The 19322-nt window shown below is 34.9% G+C and overlaps 1 protein-coding gene across 3 annotated transcripts in view; it reads right to left on the minus strand.

Moving 5' to 3' along the window:
- Positions 1-19322, minus strand: part of ADAMTSL1 (ADAMTS like 1) — a 429836-nt gene that overhangs the window by 91717 nt on the left and 318797 nt on the right. For 2 of the 3 annotated variants that reach the window (XM_072404398.1, XM_072404399.1), the window contains 2 exons: positions 11181-11255; positions 5005-5162 (listed from right to left, as the gene is read on the minus strand). In XM_072404398.1, the coding sequence (XP_072260499.1) occupies positions 5005-5162; positions 11181-11255 (233 nt within the window). The remainder of the gene's footprint in view (positions 1-5004; positions 5163-11180; positions 11256-19322) is intronic. The other variant, XM_072404401.1, reaches the window with a different exon arrangement.

The following is a 19322-nucleotide window of genomic DNA, read 5'->3' on the forward strand; positions in this document are numbered from 1 at the left end:
ACTTATGATAGCTTATCACCTATTCATTAAGAGGTCATTTGTCACACTTATAAAATGGCAAAGCATGTAACACACTTTTGAGCTAATTTAGGACTTAATTCTCAAGTTTACAGTGATAAAGCAAAGGGACCTGTGAATTAACATATAGGAAGGGGAATGACATTAGGATAAGCTCATGAAATTCCTAATATGAAAATGCTTAAACTATTTTCTTAGGATTACATATATTTATATATATATATATATATATATATATATATACACACACACACATATATATAGCTATATTTTGCCATACTGAATCACAGCAAGATTTATGTGGCCAATATGGTACGGCTGCCCACAGAAGAATAAAAAAAACACATTTAAGAGTTGTCCTTTCTCAGCATTACTAATTGAATCCAGGGCATAATTCTGTTTACATATGGAAAATGTGTAGTAAAGATACTATATAAGCATTCTTCTGTGCATATGTAGAATGTGTAAATTTATTTTTTTAACTATATAATTTGAGCGAAGATTACTATAAAAACCTTGCTCAGTAGTGCATGACTAATTAACTGTATGAGTCTTTCAGTGCCAATTGTAAGAGGTTATTTTTCTACCTCCCTCAGGACAGGCTCTTCCAGGTCATGCTACCCATAACAAGAACATTTCATAGGCATTTGCACACATAAAAAATACCTCTTCAGATAGAATTTCACACTTGACCTCATACTGCTCATTAATTAAACCAGACACTAACATTAACTCGAAATAACTGCTGATTGTTTTAGAAGTATCTATTATTTGTCTCATGGAAGATAAAATCCTTCACCTAACTTAATACTTGTATCTTCCTTATGAATAAATTAGGTGAGAGTGTGATCACCTGTATATATATTTGTCTTGTGCACATTTATTACAGTGCTCTGAAAAGCATATTGATTCATATTTGGTACATTAAAGACTAATGTAACTCAATAAACAAATGCTAGTAGCAAGGCATCCTAAATATAAAAATTTAAACCAAAATTTGCAATGGAAAATAGCAGAGTCACCAAGTGATAGCTGTAAACCCTAACTTTGAATATAGAAAAATAAAGAATAGAAAAAGCAAAGTAACTTCTTTGTCAGTAAGGAACACCCAACAGCACCCAGCTAAGCACCTCGTCGTCTGGGGAGCTTTTCTTAAAGCGGTCCCTCTACGCAAATAGAGCAGTTGTTTTATAATTGGCAGTGATTGGTGAGGTTCAGATATATTTTTAAAACCTTTTCTGATCATTCAAACTCCAGAAATAAATAGTGGCTTTTGCAGTCTTTCAGTGATACTATTGTAATAGTATCCCAAATACTTGCAAGGAATGTCTTTCTACAAGAATTAGGATTTCTTAATGTTCTCAAGATATCACAGGAAGACTTGTGACAGCACATTTATCAAGGTATCAAGGGTGCAAGAAAGATGTGAGGTGGGCTGCAACATTTATGTGGGGGAAGGGGTGGTCCCCAATAATTAGCTTTATAATTTTGGTGCAGATATTTATCACATCATACAGAGATCACAGTACTCCATTTAAAGGGGACCTAAACGAAAAAAAAAATCAACAGGAGGTATAGCTTATGCAATTTCTTTGTAAAAAATAACAATGCTGCACAATGCTGAATACAGAGCCAGCCTTTAGGCACAATGAAATTTCTATGCATGTGCGGGAGTTACATCATCAGTGACTATACAATGGCCAATGGTCTGTAGCCTAGGAAGACTGCCGCGCACTGCACTGGCATAGCGCCTGATCGCAGGTAAGGAAGTGCCATAATCGGCGAAAATGCTGTGCATACCCGCTAATGTTGGTAGAAGCTTACCACCCACCGAGTACAATTTAGCGTCACTGCGTCCTAGATGCCTTTACTTGCTTTCTTTTCCAAAACAGAGCATCTTCCAGGATCAACATCTCATGCTAGGACTGACACCCTGGCTCAGAGATGACATTGCTACGTAAATTCTAGTGCATGCACAGTTCTTAACTGTATTGACAATGGACCAAATTTGTCCATGGTTTTATTTGATCAATGACAGGACAAGGGGTAACCACTACTCCAGTCAGTTGACATGGTTCAAATGCCTATTAGTGATTTATAGTTAATGGAGGTTTGTCCTGACCAAATCTGATTCAAGGGTTCAAGGGTTCCAATCAGTTGAGAGCTTGTCTATCTTTGTGCTGGAGGCCGCATGGAGCCTGCAATGACTGTTCCCCCATCACGAGTAAGCTTGTTGTATTATTACCTGATTACCACCCGAAAGTAATGGAGTAGACTGATGCCGTGCAGCAACAAGCAGGTAAAATGTACTTCATATATATATCTCAATATAGCATTTACAATTTTGACTCCATGAGAAGGTATGTGTGGTTCCCCATCATTAGACCATATTTCACAGGAAGTGAGCCTCGGAAATGTAGCAGCCTTGTCAAGCATTACTAACAAACCTGCAAAGTTCTACCTTCTGCCTAAATCCAAATAAATATGTTTTTACTAACCACACTAATGAGGCAGCAGCTGTGTGGAGACTTAACAGTTCAACAACATGCACCATTCTGGGGAAAATAGGTATCTGGCTTCAATTCAAAAATGGTTTACACAAAATAATGTTAATACAGCCAAAAAAGTAATTTCAGCAACGGTCTCTAGAAACTGACCATAATGACTAACTTGTAAGAATTTGGATGAAAATCTAAATATGTCCCAAAAGATGGTTGTGATATGTAGCATTTTTTCTACAGCTATCAGATGAAAAGTTAAAAGTTGTAATTTACTTATTATTAAAAAACTACTTGGTAAATCATATACTAATTGTGTTAGCACAATTATGTATTAGAATATTACCTTTCATTTCTATTACACAAAATTTTGTCAAATAGCCACCGGTTATGCATTAAACACCATGTGTCAGATGATCCCATGATACCAAAGAAAAATGTTGGAATATGTACAACGCTTACAGCTACGTGGTTGAAGGCTTTGTAAGGTCTTTATGGCCTTCTTAAAAAAGCTTTCATTTTATTGTGATTCCCAAATGCTGCATTTTTTTGTTCTTGGAGTTCAGTACAATGTATGTATTTCTTTCAGCAATATGTTTTAGATTATCATATATAATCCAACTAACAGTAATGGGAAACAATTCCATTCTACCTGCCAGTGCTGCACAGTCATAAATGAATGAGTACTGTACTTACTGGTTAGCAGCGAGGTGGTGAGCTAAGTCACTGATCCTTTATCACACAAGACATGTATTGTTGATAACTATTTTGTACCACTTGGCATGGAATACTTCAAGCTTTACATTCAGCAAAGGAAATTTGTGGATATAATCCTTAAAATGTACTGGTTTTTATCCACAAATGTTTTCAAAAAATGTACAGCTTTTGTAAAATGCTCTGAATATACAGTTCCCAGGCTACAATAAGAAGCAACCTAACTTTGTGCCAGTGCAAAAAAAAATATTAATTCAACTAAAGTTTGCAATAGCCCTTCCCTGGTATACATTTTCAGGTTTATTTTGACAAAAAAATCCCTTTACCGTTCTATAAATCCTAAAGGATAAAAGTTTTGGGTCAATGTTATTGTCTTTTGGGTTTATAGGCTGAAAAGAAACATTAATATAGAGTGCAACCTTGACACATAATTTTAAAACACTATGGATTTTCTTTGTAAAAAAAAGGCAGAGAATTTTTCCATTTGGACGTCTTTAATTGAAAATTCTGGTGAAGCAAACTAATAGGATAAATAATAATGCCATTCTCCAAACCTGTTTATTTAAATGTATACATTGCAGCTTTAGATGCTAAGCTCTGTATTATTATACAGTATTTATATAGCGCCATCATATTACGCAGCGCTGTACATAGTCCATAGTCGTGTCACTAACTGTGCCTCAAAGGAGCTCACAATCTAATGTCCCTACCATAGTCATATGTCATTAATGTAGTCTAAGGTCAATTGTTAGGGAGAAGCCAATTAACCTAACTGCATGTTTTTGGGATGTGGGAGGAAACCGGAGTACCCGGAGGAAACCCACGCAGACACGGGGAGAACCTGCAAACTCCATGCAGATAATGTCCTGGCTGGGGATCGAACCTAGGACCTAGTGCTGCAAAGGCCGGAGTGCTAACCCCTGAGCCACCGTGCTGCCCACATGAGGTTTTTTAAAAAAGACATTATTTCAGCCCTAATATGTATATAGAAACGATATGCATTCATTTTTTGATACCACCACTACTGGAGCTATTAAAAAACTTGTGAAGGTAAAACTATGGGAACTGCCATTCCTAAATTGTGGTGCAGGATCTTGCCTTTACTACTTTATGAGTCATGGACCAAGAATAAGCACATCACAAAAAAGAAACCAAAGGTGTAAGTGTCATGTCTGTGCAAGCTTAAAATTAGAAGTAGGCAACTGTGAACTGTCCTTCAAACATATCCATTCAGCTGAATATAAACTGACTAAACAACTCTCTCTACAATGAAAACTTTTGCATATCATGTATTGACCTGGGCCATAGCATAACAGAACAGTTCTTATGTACACAGGCACTGGGAGAAGGGACACAGAGCATAATATTATATTATAATATTTGGCTCATACCCTCCATCCAAATTTTAGGTGGAACTTTTCTTTAAAGACCAATTCTTATGCTGAAGAAATATCAACATACATTTTAGAATAACATTCCAGCTAGCAAATGTTGCTGATTCATGCTATTTGGTTAAGGTATTAAATCACAGCACTCACCTAAAATAGTTAGAAATGTAACATTAGTCAAATATAAGAGAGCCAAGAACTAAACTTTATTACATAATTTCTGCACAGGTGTTAAAGACTACACAAGAGCAAGTTTCCACCATAGGCAAAATAGGGAAAACTGAATGGAAACCAAATGCTGTTTGTTCTGTGGGATGGAACAGGCTCTCTTGTACGAGTATTTACAACTGGAACTGAGCCCATAAGATTAACAGCGTTTGGCTTACCTTGACAGAAAAATCTGCAGAAAGAGGACCAGCAATCCTGAGGATTTCTTTATCAGGAAATCTTTGGAAGTCAACGGTAGTGTTGTCCACAAGAAAGGATCCAGTGTTGCTTAGACTGTTTTCACCCTTTAGCCCTTGCAATGTTTTTGTTTCCAGGTCTGTAAAAGTATAAATTGCAATGCACTTATAGGACCTCCAAAGTAAATATAGTGATATTTTTACTCATGTATTATTGCTTAAAACACATCAAACTATTTATGTATGTCAATCATAGGCACTTCTAAGGTGAAACAGTACAAAGAACAATTGTAATGTTCGATATCTAAAACAACCAATCAGAGCCATGGAACTGTAGTGTTTCTGGTAAAGAGAAAAAGCCTTTTTGAAGACTGTTTACTGCTCTGTAGATTATTAATAAAAAATGCTTGCATAAACCACTACTTTTATAGTTGAAGAAAACTATCATCTAAGTGGGTTTTTAAGAACGTTGGGCCTCATAACTGGTAACATTAAATCTAGCCAGCAGATTACATATTGCTCCTAATGTGTGACAAGGTTAAATGTGACACTTTTAGGAATCAATTTAAAGAAGTTTATTCATTTAGTACGGGTAATGTCTTGGTTTATGTAGACTACAGGTAGTCCCTGGGTTACATACGAGATAGGGACTGTAGGTTTGTTCCTAAGTTGAATTTGTATGTAAGTCGGAACAGGTACATTATTTTAATAAATGCAATTAGGACAGATGTTTGTCTCAACATATTATTAGGCAGTGTGGTGTCAGGTATTGTATAAAATCCTCACTGTGAGTTAATCACAAACAAAGCAAAAGAAAGAAAAAAAAACAACTTTATGGAGTCTAGACATTCATTAACTCCTGGAGCAAGCTGTGCTTTGATATGCAAAGAGAAACAACTGCAGAGTTTGTCTTGGTCATTAAAGAGTTACAGCAGGTTACAGATCAGCTCCACTCTTAAGATCACTCACTGTGATCTTAAGACACACCTCAGCTGTGTTAAAGCCTTCAAGCCTCCGTCCTGCACAGGAGCGAGCAGGGAAACCCTGTTCGTATGTTGGAGACGTCCGTATGTCAGATATCCTTAACTCAGGGACTACCTGTATTATTGAGTCTCATGGTTTTGTTTCAATGTATTAGAATCCTATAATGTGCTCTTCACGAACCTACATACCCCTTTCCCCTCTGCGAACTGTATACTCCTCTTTTATTTGCCTTTTGCCAACTACTTGCATATGTTTACTTTAAAACCTTTTTGCAAGGTTGCATTGGTTGATGGATAGATCAATACTCTTTAGTATTCTGCATTTTAATCAGAGCAATAAAAGATACTTGCTTCCTAATCACTTAAGTTACTGACTACATGATGATCAAATAAAGATTTCTATTGTGGAAGGTTTTTCACTTTTTTTTTTATAAGTGCTGAAACCCCATTTATTTTATGACTCACAGTTAATAAAAAGGTATTCTTACTTTGTTCTGTATTTATTACAGTTATTTATTTATTATCAGTAGTTTTAGAGTCATATTAAAAAAGTAAACTGCTTTTTGTTGTGAAGTAAATCCAAAACATATCGTTAGTTATTTTTGCCCTGGAAATCAAGTTTGGTTTAGATGCATGCAGTTTCAGCTTATAACAATAAGCTATGAAACTGCATGCATCTAAATCAAACCTGATCCTGATAAACAGAAGTTAGCTGTTACAGTAAAATTTATATTTTTCCCAAACTAATCCATTGTTTTATATAAATACATACAGTATAAAGAATGGATTTTATTTTATATTTTTGGGACCAACTTTTGAAATGCCTACTTGTTACTGGAGAGCCATGGCTGTACAACTATACCTTCATGTCATATCACATGCAGGTACAACATTTTTATTTCAGTTTGTATTGAAAATGGATTAAGAGCAATACCAGTACCTAAAGTAGACCAATAATTTAAGGTAAATGTACTTTGTGGACTACAAGGTACATGTAAAAGCCTTCCGCACGCACACTCTAGCCCAGTGGTCGCCAACCTTTGCGGTCCCGCAGACCAATCACCAGCTAAAATCACCAGCACCCGACTCTACGTGGTCGGCGGCTCCGGCCGGTGGGCCCCCAGCAAGGTCCTTCTCCTGACCCTGCCAGAGCCACGGACCACCAAAATTTTCACGTGGACCACCAGTTGGTGACCGCTGCTCTAGCCATCTGAAATTCCAGTGTAACTATTTACTCAATGGCCCTGTTTTACTGTTTTATTTCATCAGTGAATGATCCAGCAAACCTGGAATGGATTTACTAAAAGTCATTAGCTCTTTGCTAGCAAATGTTTTCAATTCTGGACCAGATTCATTCCAGGTTTGCTGGATCACCCAGCTTCACATGAAAATGTATTTTCTACAGCCTTGGAGAGCTTTAATAAATCAGGCCCAATGAATGAAATCAAAATGAACAAAGTGAATGTGCACATTTCCTAGTCTGTGCTTTAAATCAATGCTGAAGCCTAATCATTGGCTATTCAAGCATGGATGAATGCAGTATAAGGAGTGTAAATGGGAATTTCACATGATTTTGTACATCCAGGCAGATACATGTGGCTTACTACCTATGAAAAAAAAGGCCATATACAGTAAGTTGAACCTGACCTGGTTGTGAATAATCACGCTGTTGCTGTATCTACATACTGCATCAGAACTGATAGGCTTCTTATACTGCCTATCTTTTGCTCAGGTTCAGGTACTTACCTTCCTTGCATTTATAGGTACAAAATACATTTAGTAACATTTTAGTGAATACAGAAATGTGTGATGAACGCTTGGAGACTAACCTCCATTAATAATGGTTCACAGCAAATAAACCTATGATTTAGTTTAAACGCCAAACATACATGTAGCAGGTTTTATGTTTAAAACAAAAATATTTATATATATCTGTTAGCATGTCCTTTACTTTTAACATCTGCACAGCTCTATTAGTGGCACTGTAAGGCTCATACTTTAAAGGCTGCATCTATTCTCCAAAAGTATAGTTATTTTAGTATATTTTTCTGATTCAGCAGATTATTCCTACAGAACTAAAGGAAAACAGGTGGTTGATTGAAAGAACGTTACTAAAAGAATTATTATGCTACTGGAAATAGCAAGCAATCAAGTGTGATTTCATATTCTAGCCTGGAACGTAACAGTGACAGTATGATCTGATCGGTTTCTTTAGGTATGACCTCCATTCATATTGTTGTTTCACATTTGTACATGAATGTACATATTTGTAAATGGGCATTAGCTTGTAAACACATTCATGAGAAGGGATTGATAGCAATGGTTTATTGTCAATGTTCTCTGAGTTTAGTAAATATTCCAAATTTACCATCTAACCAAAGTAATATTTAGTTTTTTGGAAAAGTATGGATTGTAATTGAAAATCTGTATTGGGGCCCATGTCAAGTTTGGCAAGACATCACATTTTTTTTTACCTTGATCACCAACAAAAGAAATATGGGGATCCCAAACAGTAGAGAAAGTTTGGAACGCTTTTTTTTTAGTTTTAGTGTATCACTAAAGTGTATAACTGAAACAAGAACTGGGAGAACGTGTCAGTTTCTAAACCAGCCTGTCATGATATTTAAAATATGAGGAAAGCCTTGGAAAAATACTCCTAGGTCCTAGGGAACCCCTGCTACATTTACTATATGCATAGCTCACAGTACATTTTCTTAGTGGCCTATGGGAAGAATGTCACCCATTATGTTACAAATAGCCCCAAATTATTGGTATCAGTTAAATTCATCTGAGAAGCACAAAATATTCATTTTTCAAGGAACCCCTAGCAACCTCTGGAGATACTCTATGGTTCAATGAAACCCTGGTTGAGAAAAACTGGTTTTACAACTCTTTAAAGTAGGGATTAAAATATAGTAAAGATATTTTTTTTATAATTCTACTTATAATCACACTGTACAAGCAATAGGTTAATATTATTTGTTTGAGCCAATTCCCCTATATTTTAATTCACAGTGCTTAGTTACCTATTTAGTGCTATTTGTTATATAGAGTTTTCATGAACCCGGAGTTTTTCCTTGAGGCTATCTGACAGAATCCAGTGATTACAAGGTGCTAATCTCTCCAAAATGTTCTATTTCAGAACGTCCAATGTAAATGAATGAATAAATCAAACAGCTGCCATTTGCAAATACACTTTACTTAAGTTTCATACAGTGCCAAAAAGACTTAGTTTTCGGGAAGAAAATCACCATTCACCGCACCACCTTCCTCCCTCCTGTCATTTAGCTCATTTTATGACTGAATTCAGTAGGACAGATCTGCCTAGTGAAAGTCAATCTAACCATGATTTTTTTCCTCTGCAAGTAATTATGTTAAAAAAGTAAACACAGAATCGTTTTCAGCAAAATATTGTCACCAAGCAGCACTCTAATGAAGTGCTTGTACAGGGCTAACTTCCATATGGCATGTTGCCCCCTGAGGGTTAGAATTTCCTGTTTCTACAAGTCATTTCCTTCCTGCTTGAAATTTGGCAGAAAAGGTAACACTAGCATCAGTTATTTGGAGAAAAAGTTTTTTGTCTTTTTATGTATTAGTTTGTCCTGCATTTTACTCCTATTAAATGGTCTGTACAAGGTGCTAAGTGAATAGCTGCTTGTACCTGAAGTTCTAATTCTGTAGTCACATCAGCAGAATTGCAACTCAACAGAATATCAAAAGTTTCTTTATTAAATTGATGCTAAAAATTGCCATGTTAGCACTTTGTTACTGTTTTATTAAAGTACTAATGTAATAAAGTAGTAATTTAAAAAATACTTTTACTGAAAAAGAATAGGCTTAACACAACAAATATAAGCAAGAAATATTTGCTTGATTTTTTAAGGCCATTTTTCACCAATTTAAAAGAGTGGCAGTAAAATTATCACCACTATTCAAAAGTGGCGATAAACTTAAGGCTACGTACATACGCAAGATGATTCTCGCCCAATAATCACCTTAGGGCTGATATCAGATGAGAAACAAAGAATGATCATAATGAAAGTGAAGGGGAGAAAGCGCAGCGGGGTGCCGCTCCATTATTCTCCCCCTCCCCCCTCCGTAAAGCATACCGACGCTGTATTCATGCATTACGCAATGTTTTGTAGTTGAAAAGGATCAGTGATCTTTTGAAGCTGAAAAGGATCGTGGATCTTTTGTAGTTGAAAAGGATCGTGAAATATATATATTTATATATGGCAATCTAGAGTTTTGGATTCCAATTTTTGGTAATTATGGTACCTCTAGCCTCCACTTTTTGATGCCAAGAAACTAAATCTGCATCTAGTTCTTTTAACATGATGTTATAAAAATGATGAACAGGTTTCCAAAATTAAAAATAAATCCAAAATGGAACACAAATCTGGTTATCCACTTTATTTTAAATAGACTCCTATACATAAACCAGTTTAACTCCCAAATATAAGCAAACTGTTGAATGAGCAGTTAAAATACATATTTCTCAACATTCTTTAAACCTTTTGTAATTCTGTCCAGTTTTCCAATCCAGATACCCCTTCACTACATCGTACTATTTTTCTATATTGCAGAAACAGCAACTGGGGAAGCAACCCAATGATGAGGTCATCCCTTTGCTCTTTCCTTCAACGACTCAGTTTGTTAAATCCACAGCATGGTGCATTGCAGTAAAACTGGATTGTCTTACAATACTGTTCCTTCATCTCCCAAACTAGAATAATACACAATGCCAGTAAAAAGACAAGCTGAGAAACTATTTAAATTAAATATAAATAATGTAACAAAGGCATAAGCATAAACTATATGCTATATTTTTATGGTATAATATTATATAATACCTATAAATTATATATTATATTATACTTATATATATTATATATGGTATTTTAAGTATAGTGAATTACAGTTTTAAAAATGATTAGATGATTGTATTTAAAGTATAGTCACTTCACTCATTATTCAGGTAACAAGCAATGGTAATTATATTTTCTATTTTACTTGAACAGATCATAATGTGGCCCCCAGTTTATTTGCATGTAGTTTCCAGACATTTTATATATAGAAAAACCTATAATACAAAGCTATGTGTGACATATGCTATGTATAAACAATATTCCATTAGTGTGATAAATAAAAGTAAAAAAAATTGACTTTACTTACACAAGTGATCAGGCCCTTTAAGCACCAGTCGTACATGTCTACTACCAAATGGAATAACAACCACTGTATCATCCACTAGAAAAAAAAACAAAACCAGACATTGTAAGGACATTAAATAACATTGTAGGAATCATCAAAGGTTTTTAACAAATAATTGAACATATTTTATAAATATTAACTTGGTGAACTCGGGTGATCCAGTAAAACTCTTTTTTAGACTGATTTCTTAGACTGTATTAAAGACATATACCGTATTTTTCGGACCATAAGACGCACTTTTTTCCCCCCTAAAGTGGGGGGAAAATCAGGGTGCGTCTTATGGTCCGAATGCATATTTTTTTACTTACCTGTATCCCCGCCGGCGTCTTATAGTCCGGAGCGTCTAATGGTCCGAAAAATACGGTAACTTTGGTAGGGACAATAAAGTGTGAACTCCTTTGAGGGACAGCTAGTGACAAGACTTTGGAGTTTGTAAAGCACTGCGTAATATGTCGCACTACACCAATACAAGTTAACAATATTATTAATTTCTTAAAATATTTTGCTGATAGTTGGTTTGCTGGATCACCCAGGGTCATCCATGATAGTCAATCTTCTGCAGCCTTGGTGAGTTTTAGTAAATAAAGCCGTTTTACTAAATAAATAAACTATTATTTAGTAAATAATGTCTCTTGAATCTCTTTACCAATGACTGTTAAATTAATACAGTGATATAGATGATTATAAAGAGTTGTAAGAACCACAAATTACCAGGTATGCGTGCATATGTACGTACCCAGACTTTTTGTCTTGCAGCTATACTAATTTCCACTACATTTTACCTATGCATGTTCACCAAATATGTATTTTAAGATATGAATCTTAAGAAAGCACTGCATGTTACACAGCTTCATTCAGAGGCTTTCTCTATCATCTCTATCACCCACAACTACAGCCTACTCAATTCACACAAATAAGGATGTGGTTAGGTCCTAAACTCATTTATTTTTTTATTTTTTTTACTATGTTGAAATATAAAGATATATTGTGATCACAAGAGGAAATAACATAATTAAAAGCATCTTTCAGGAAAATACTAACACTGAAAGGTCAAGAGTCTTGAAATAACCAATGTTCTTGCTTTCTGATTTAAATTTATATATGCTTTTATTTACATGACTCCCAAAAGATTTATCCTGCGAGCAGAGCCGTGCAGATTGCATTTTATTTTCCAAGTATGACATTCTTTTACACTTTCCTCTACGTTCCAGCTCCTGCATTTGTCTTAAATAAGGAAAACATTAAAATATCTGTTCACAAAGTTAACATTAGATGCAATGTGAAAATGAAGCAGGCCGTTTGGTTCTTCCGCTGTTGGATGAAGTCAAGCTTGAACAGCAAAAAAATAAAAGCTTAAAAGGTTCCTCTGTCCATGAAGAAAGTAAGAATGTTATATTTAGTGCATAAATAATGATCTTATCTGTGGGATCCAATCCAAAACATGTCAGCATTCCTAAAGAAAAGATTCTATTCATAAGCATATGGAGACGTTTGATATGGTGTTCCATACACACTGCTTATACACTTGGCAGAGATGGTAGTGGTCAACCCCCTTCTCCACATCCTTCATTATTTACCCGTCTAATATTTGAGCAAAACAATAATTTAAAGATAACCTCACATAGTTAAAGAGAACACTGTAAACTTGTGAACTGCTATGAACTTTCCATGTGCCTTTTAGTAAACAATACTGCTAAAACTCAGAGATTCAGAGTAATTTATTAAACAAATTCAAAACCTAACACCATCTTTTAATAATGTTAGCACTTTGTATATTTTGGCATTTTGGAGTAGTTGACTTCTATGCCATTTTCTATAACCGCAAATATCACTATCCCATCAGTCATCTCAAAAGGCATGTTTTATGTATCAAAAAAATACAAAACACCTAAAGCGTCCCTAAACTCAACATTTTTACTTTACATAGAAGGGTAGACAACCCTTCTAAATAAATTAAAAATGTTTTTTTTTTAAGTGCAACACAGCCCCTTGAAATCTTGATAGCCATAGCGGGCAGCACCTGGCGCTGCCTCTGCACCGGGACGAAAAGGAATCCTAGGACAACGCAGGACCGGATCGCAAGAAGGACCAGCACCATCAAGGGATCTGTGGGATTAAAGGTAAATGTAATTTTTTGGTTTTTAGTTTACTTCCACTTTTAGTGGTTGATGATACACATCCAACACTTTAAAAAATGTGGCATACCAAACCCATTGGATTTCAAGGAAACCTTTAACAACTCAAATCAACTTTTTCTGAAAGCCCACAATATTGGGATGAAGCTGTCTTACACTGGACATAATAAAATAAGAACCAAGTCACAGGAAAAGTCAATTCTGCTTTAAAACATTGAAGGTAAAATAGGAAGACCAGCAATAAGAGGACTGATACTGTTACAGAAATGTTAAATATATCACTGTAAAGTTTGAAGACCAAAATATAAAGCTGGTTATTCTAGAGAAAATATTCATATACGGCTGACTGGTCTCATTATTACTGAGAGATAAATCAGTGTCACAACACATTCCAGTTCTCACTACTCTATCCATTTTAGTTGCAGTGAACTCTTCTATATTCTAGGTTTTAACAGTTCTAAATGAGTTCTAAATAATCAAGCAACCCAACCTCTTCTCTCTGGGCAGAAACATTGATTTTTTTTTTTAAACACATTTTTCTATGTTTTTTTTTATTATTTGTGAATACTTTCTATGCTATATTTGATAAAACTGACCATCTTTTCTAGTTAGGTAACACTTGAAGCATTAGCAAATTGAATGGCTACTAAATAATAACTACTTGACTTTAAACCAAACCATCACTTGGTTTTTTCAGTGGTATATTTATATTTTAATATACTACTGTGTTTATTTGAAAATACACTGAAAGGGCTTATCAATATGTAGCATTTATATACATAAATTGTTTATACGTGGGGTATTAAAATAGTTTAAAGTTCCTATCTCGAATTTGGCATCTGAATGTTGATTGCATTGGAATGTTTTAACAAACTGAATCCCATAAACGACAAATTAGATTTTAAGCAGTAAGATGTGCTTAATGTCCAGCCACTTTGTTTAATTTAAATGATGAATGATAGGCTTTGTAAAACATAAACAGACTGAGAGTAAGAACTTTCTTCCTGGCAAAAAGTTTCAATAATGTGCAAATGCATAAAAACATCCTAGTGTCACATTGTTTATATCACGGAAAGTTTGGATTCAAACCATTACCTCGCTATACACCAAGAACCAGTCTGGCCTTGTCAAATAAAAGCTAACTGATCTGATGATGGTTAGTATGCCTAAAATAAAATGATTTATATTTATTTATATTTATATTATATTTATATTTTAAAATGTAAAAAAAAAGTACCGGAGAAGGCTCTATATTATTATTCACAATTATATTATTATTTACAACTTTCCTCATTCAAATTTGTTATAAATATGTATATATGTGACAGAACACTAAATGTACAAAGGGATGAAATTAATTGTACTAACAACTGGTGGACTCAAGGACTCTGGCAATGGCCTTGAGGTAATTTAGAGCAGAATGCAAGTAAAGAATGGGACGGGGGTTACAATTTATATATCCTAGCCTGTTGTTTTTATTAGGCAAGAAAGTCTTAACTTCCATATGACTATGTGTATGTGTAAATATGGACATATATGAAAATTGGTCATTATAATCTGTGGCATGGGGAAAGTTCCAGTTGTTAGATTGTTATATATATGGAACTATAAATTGGTGCTATCCTCCCTAAGTATAGGAAATTACACTAAAAACGCCAAAACAGTAACAATCACTGGATTACAGACATTATATTTCAGTAGATATGCTTCAGGAACCTAATTTTTACCTATTTATTATGCTTTTAAATACAAAATTATAAAAGCATCCTTACATATTAACATTTAATAAACTCTTGTAATATCTAAAACAATAGTTATTACTTGCATAGATTTTTGGTATATGATAGCATAAGGGTGTGAATAAATAACACCCTGCAAAACAAATCCTAGTTTGCACTCTGAAAAAAACTGAGAGAATGAAACTTTTCAAAGCTATCCAACAATGTCTGAGCTCAGCAACTGTTAATGATTAATACTCTGACCCCAAGCAGTAAATTTACAAATCAGGATCGGATATAAAAACACCAAAGATTTAGCAGAATTAGCTGAAACTGGCCTGCATCCTAAATCATATAACACATTGCGTATGTCTTTAATTATTTCTTGTACACTATCTATGCAGATCTAGATGTTATCACACTTTGGATACTGAATATAATATGTTGATACATTTTAGATTCGAAACCCTTTGGCTAAGCTTTGCATACTTCCCTTTCTCTGGTACAATGTACTTACGGAAAGGGGAATTAAAAGTAAACCTGTCACACAACTGAATTAAACTGAAGTTTTTATATTTCAGCACAACTCGTGCAAAGCCCTGATATGCTCTAAGCTTCCCAATTAGACCTTTAATATCACAGGTGGCACATATAAGTTGAATAGGATACAGGGGACATGGCCAAACTTTGCCTTTATTTGTTTACATTTTTATCCAGGACTTGATCTATTAAACATGTAGATAAACAGTTTTCAGTCCTAGAAGGATTAAACATCTGCTAATTGAATCTCTGCTCACAATACTATTGTTTTTTTTTTTTAAAGGCACATTTAGACTAAATACCCTTATTCTTGCAAGATATGCCTCTGAAGTTACCTTTTCTAATTCATTTCTCATGCCCAACAGCATCTAAAAAATTATCCATAAAGGTTGAAAGTAAAAACTAAATGACCTTATATGGCTTAAACATACAAAATTGTAGGGTATACCAACACACACTTTTGGGACGAAACATGCGGAAAGACCCGTATGAAGCGTTGCTAATACTGAAACCCAAAAACTGTACGAAACACCAATTTAGGCTTCTTTTTTTTGTGTGTTTACCTCTACTAAACAAACACTTGCTAGGGCATGGTCTTCAAGAAATCCTACTGTGAATCAAGTAAAACACAAGGTCAACTGGTATTTCCTTGAACTATTGGCAGCTAAACTGATTGACACTTTGGGTACTTTTTAAGTGGTGTGGTTACCCTGGCCAGACAACTATTTGCCGGCTGATTTTATTAGAGATTTACTTTTACTTTAAAAGGTTTTTTTTATTGTGCTCACCCCAGCGAATAATGTTGGTTATATTTAACTTCGGGTCCTTATCCTCTCGATGTATCCTTTCCATATCCCCTCTTTCCCATTCTTTACCCCTTTTTCTTCTCTATTTTTTCCCCCTCCCTCACGTTCTTTTTTTTTTTGGTTGTTTTTTCTCTCTTTTTGTGTATGTTTGCCAATGGTAATTTTGGCTGAAATGAACTATTGACTTTCTAGTTGTTTATTTTATGACATGATTCACAGTCATTGTAATTTTTGATTGTTTATCCACCAGGTGTGAACAACGTGAAGGTTGGGCAATACTTTACGTTTCTTTTTTTTTTCTTGTTAATGTTTTTTATTTTTTTGTTATTTCCTTTTTATTTCCTAAAAAATTGTTAAAAACTTTTATTCTTATTAAAAATATTGAAAACAAACATACAAAATTGCGCTCTAAAATAGATGGAAGTATTCATGCTTGAAGTTATAACAACATATTAGTCGTATGTTAGGGTAAATTAAAATGAGCCTAAAGGCTGACCTAAGGCTTGTTTCTAGAAACAATCCACACAAGCTCTAGATCCACAGGTTCTTTTTTAGTAAAACTTTATGGTCCACCAAACATACCAGATGCCACCAAACTGTGCTCCTTCACTAACACCTTTCACCCCATCTGGGGATTAGTGAATAATCCCTGGACAGGGTGAAAATCATTAGAGGAGAAGAACAGTGTGATGGGATGCTTGATAAATGATATATATTTTTTTTCTTTAATAAACATTTGTCAGTTATGTGTTATACAAACCCTAGTGTTGCTCTGAACCCATAGATAGTAGGGTAAAAAACAGTGCTAAATGAGCCAGCAGGCTGGTTACATGACAGTTTTATAGCTGTAATCTATCATACAAGTCCTGAATATCTGTTCCCTCTACAAAATGTGCAAATTGAAATTTATAGTTTTTTTTTTTAATTTAAATTAAGAATTTTAATTCTATCAATGCATCTCCATTACATATAAATGAAATGCAATTTTTACGGAGAATAATCTACTTACTTTCATACTGTATATATAGAAACATTTTGTATATATACCAACAGCATAGTAAATTATACACTTTTGCTGTTGTACAATATACTGAATGTTCTCTCAATTGCATAAGCTGAATACCTGGCACTTAATTTAGTATAATTAATATTACAATGCAGCAACTATTTATTGTGGTTCCTTTGTAGTTACAATGCATTAAAACAGTGAGTGGAAAGAAAAGGCATTGAAAAGAAGCAGGGATTTTCTATGTAGCTCTAGCGCTAGGCGGTTTTGGAAAACATTTTCTGAATGTCCTTTGCACAGAATGAAGTGGCCATTTGAGAGCAAGTGAAGCATAAAACTGGCATAAAGCGTAGAAACAATTGCAACCCACAAATATTTACACATGCATAGAACTCTATACAATTGCCGATAAAAAGGATCCTTCCATTGGTAAGAGCCTTGGGGAATGAGTGGACATATCAAATTCCTATTTCTAAATCAATGTTAAAGATTACAGCTGCTTTGATTTGTTCTCATGCTAAAAGAAGCTACACAAAGAAGAAATCTTAAAACTGCTTCTGAAATCTGAAATATTTTGACATTCAAAAAGGAAAAAAGTGCATGACTAGAGTTCAGGCAAGGCAGAGAATGCTTCTTAGCTCACTTAGCAGTTTAGATATGTAGGTATGTACAGTACACTATTATTTTTTATACATTTTTCAAACCCAGAGCCAATATTACAGTCTTGGATTGGCACAAATGAGCCTGAACCAGCTATTTATTTTTCTTATGGCATTGAGGCCAGCACACTGTAACCAGTCCAGGTAAAATGTCAGCTTTGAGTTGACAGACTCTTTAAGTGGAGGTTAAACAGGAAAAACATTTTAAACTGAGTGCTGTAAATTAAACATATCTCAGGAAGGGGCCACAATATTTGATTTTAGTGGAAGGTAATTTGAGCAAGCCACATTTTACCTACCATTCTTCCTCCTCAAGGCTCTTGTCCCCATTGTTCTCAAAGGTTTCACTGATTTCAAATTAATGTTCTCCAATATTTAGGCAAATGAAAAAAACAGTGGATACAGCAAATAGGGGTGATCATCAGGCAAGTGTAATGTTAATGAATGTATAATCTAGGTCAGCGGTCACCAACTGGTGGTCCGCGGCTCTGGCTGGTGGGTCCTTGAGCGGGGTCATGTCCCCCGTATGGATAATAGGCTTAGGGAAGTGGGCGGGTTGTGTCTCTGGCATCATGACGTTACTAAAAGGGCAGTTTCTTTGCCATCGAGTGACACCTGGCTCCCCGCGCATGTGCAGTTTGGAGCTGGTAAATTTAGTGGTCCGTCAGCCAGAAAAGTTTGGCGACCAATGATCTAGGTCTACGTGAACATATTATTACACTTCCTAGTTTTGAAGACTGATACTTTTTAAAAGAATGAACACAGATAAGATTTTATCCTAGCTTCTCCACGTAGCCAAGAACTACCAAAAAGGTGGAAAGGAACCAGACATGGTTCCAAGACTTATGCCCCGTACACACCTTTAAAATGACCACAGATCTACCCCATTATTTCTCATAAAATTCCAACACTAGCTGGACATCATTCACAAGACTAATTAAACATAAGAAATATTTCTGAATTCTAAATCAAGTTTTTAAAATTTGCTCTACAGCTGATTCATTTAATGTTTCAGTGAAATATCTGCTGTTTTACATATTTTCTGACTATGATAAGCATATAAAATGCTTCCTTCTAAGTTTCCATACATGAGTTTAACCTACACACACATTTCTGAAAATGTACCTTCTGTATATTAAAACATTGGGAGTTAAGCTGCGTACACACCTGCAATTTTTCTCGTTGGAAAGGATCTTTCACGATCCTTTCCAACGAGAAAAGACTGCACGATGCATGAAC

Source organism: Pyxicephalus adspersus, chromosome 3 (genome assembly GCF_032062135.1).
Source record: "Pyxicephalus adspersus chromosome 3, UCB_Pads_2.0, whole genome shotgun sequence".
NCBI lineage: Eukaryota > Metazoa > Chordata > Amphibia > Anura > Pyxicephalidae > Pyxicephalus > Pyxicephalus adspersus.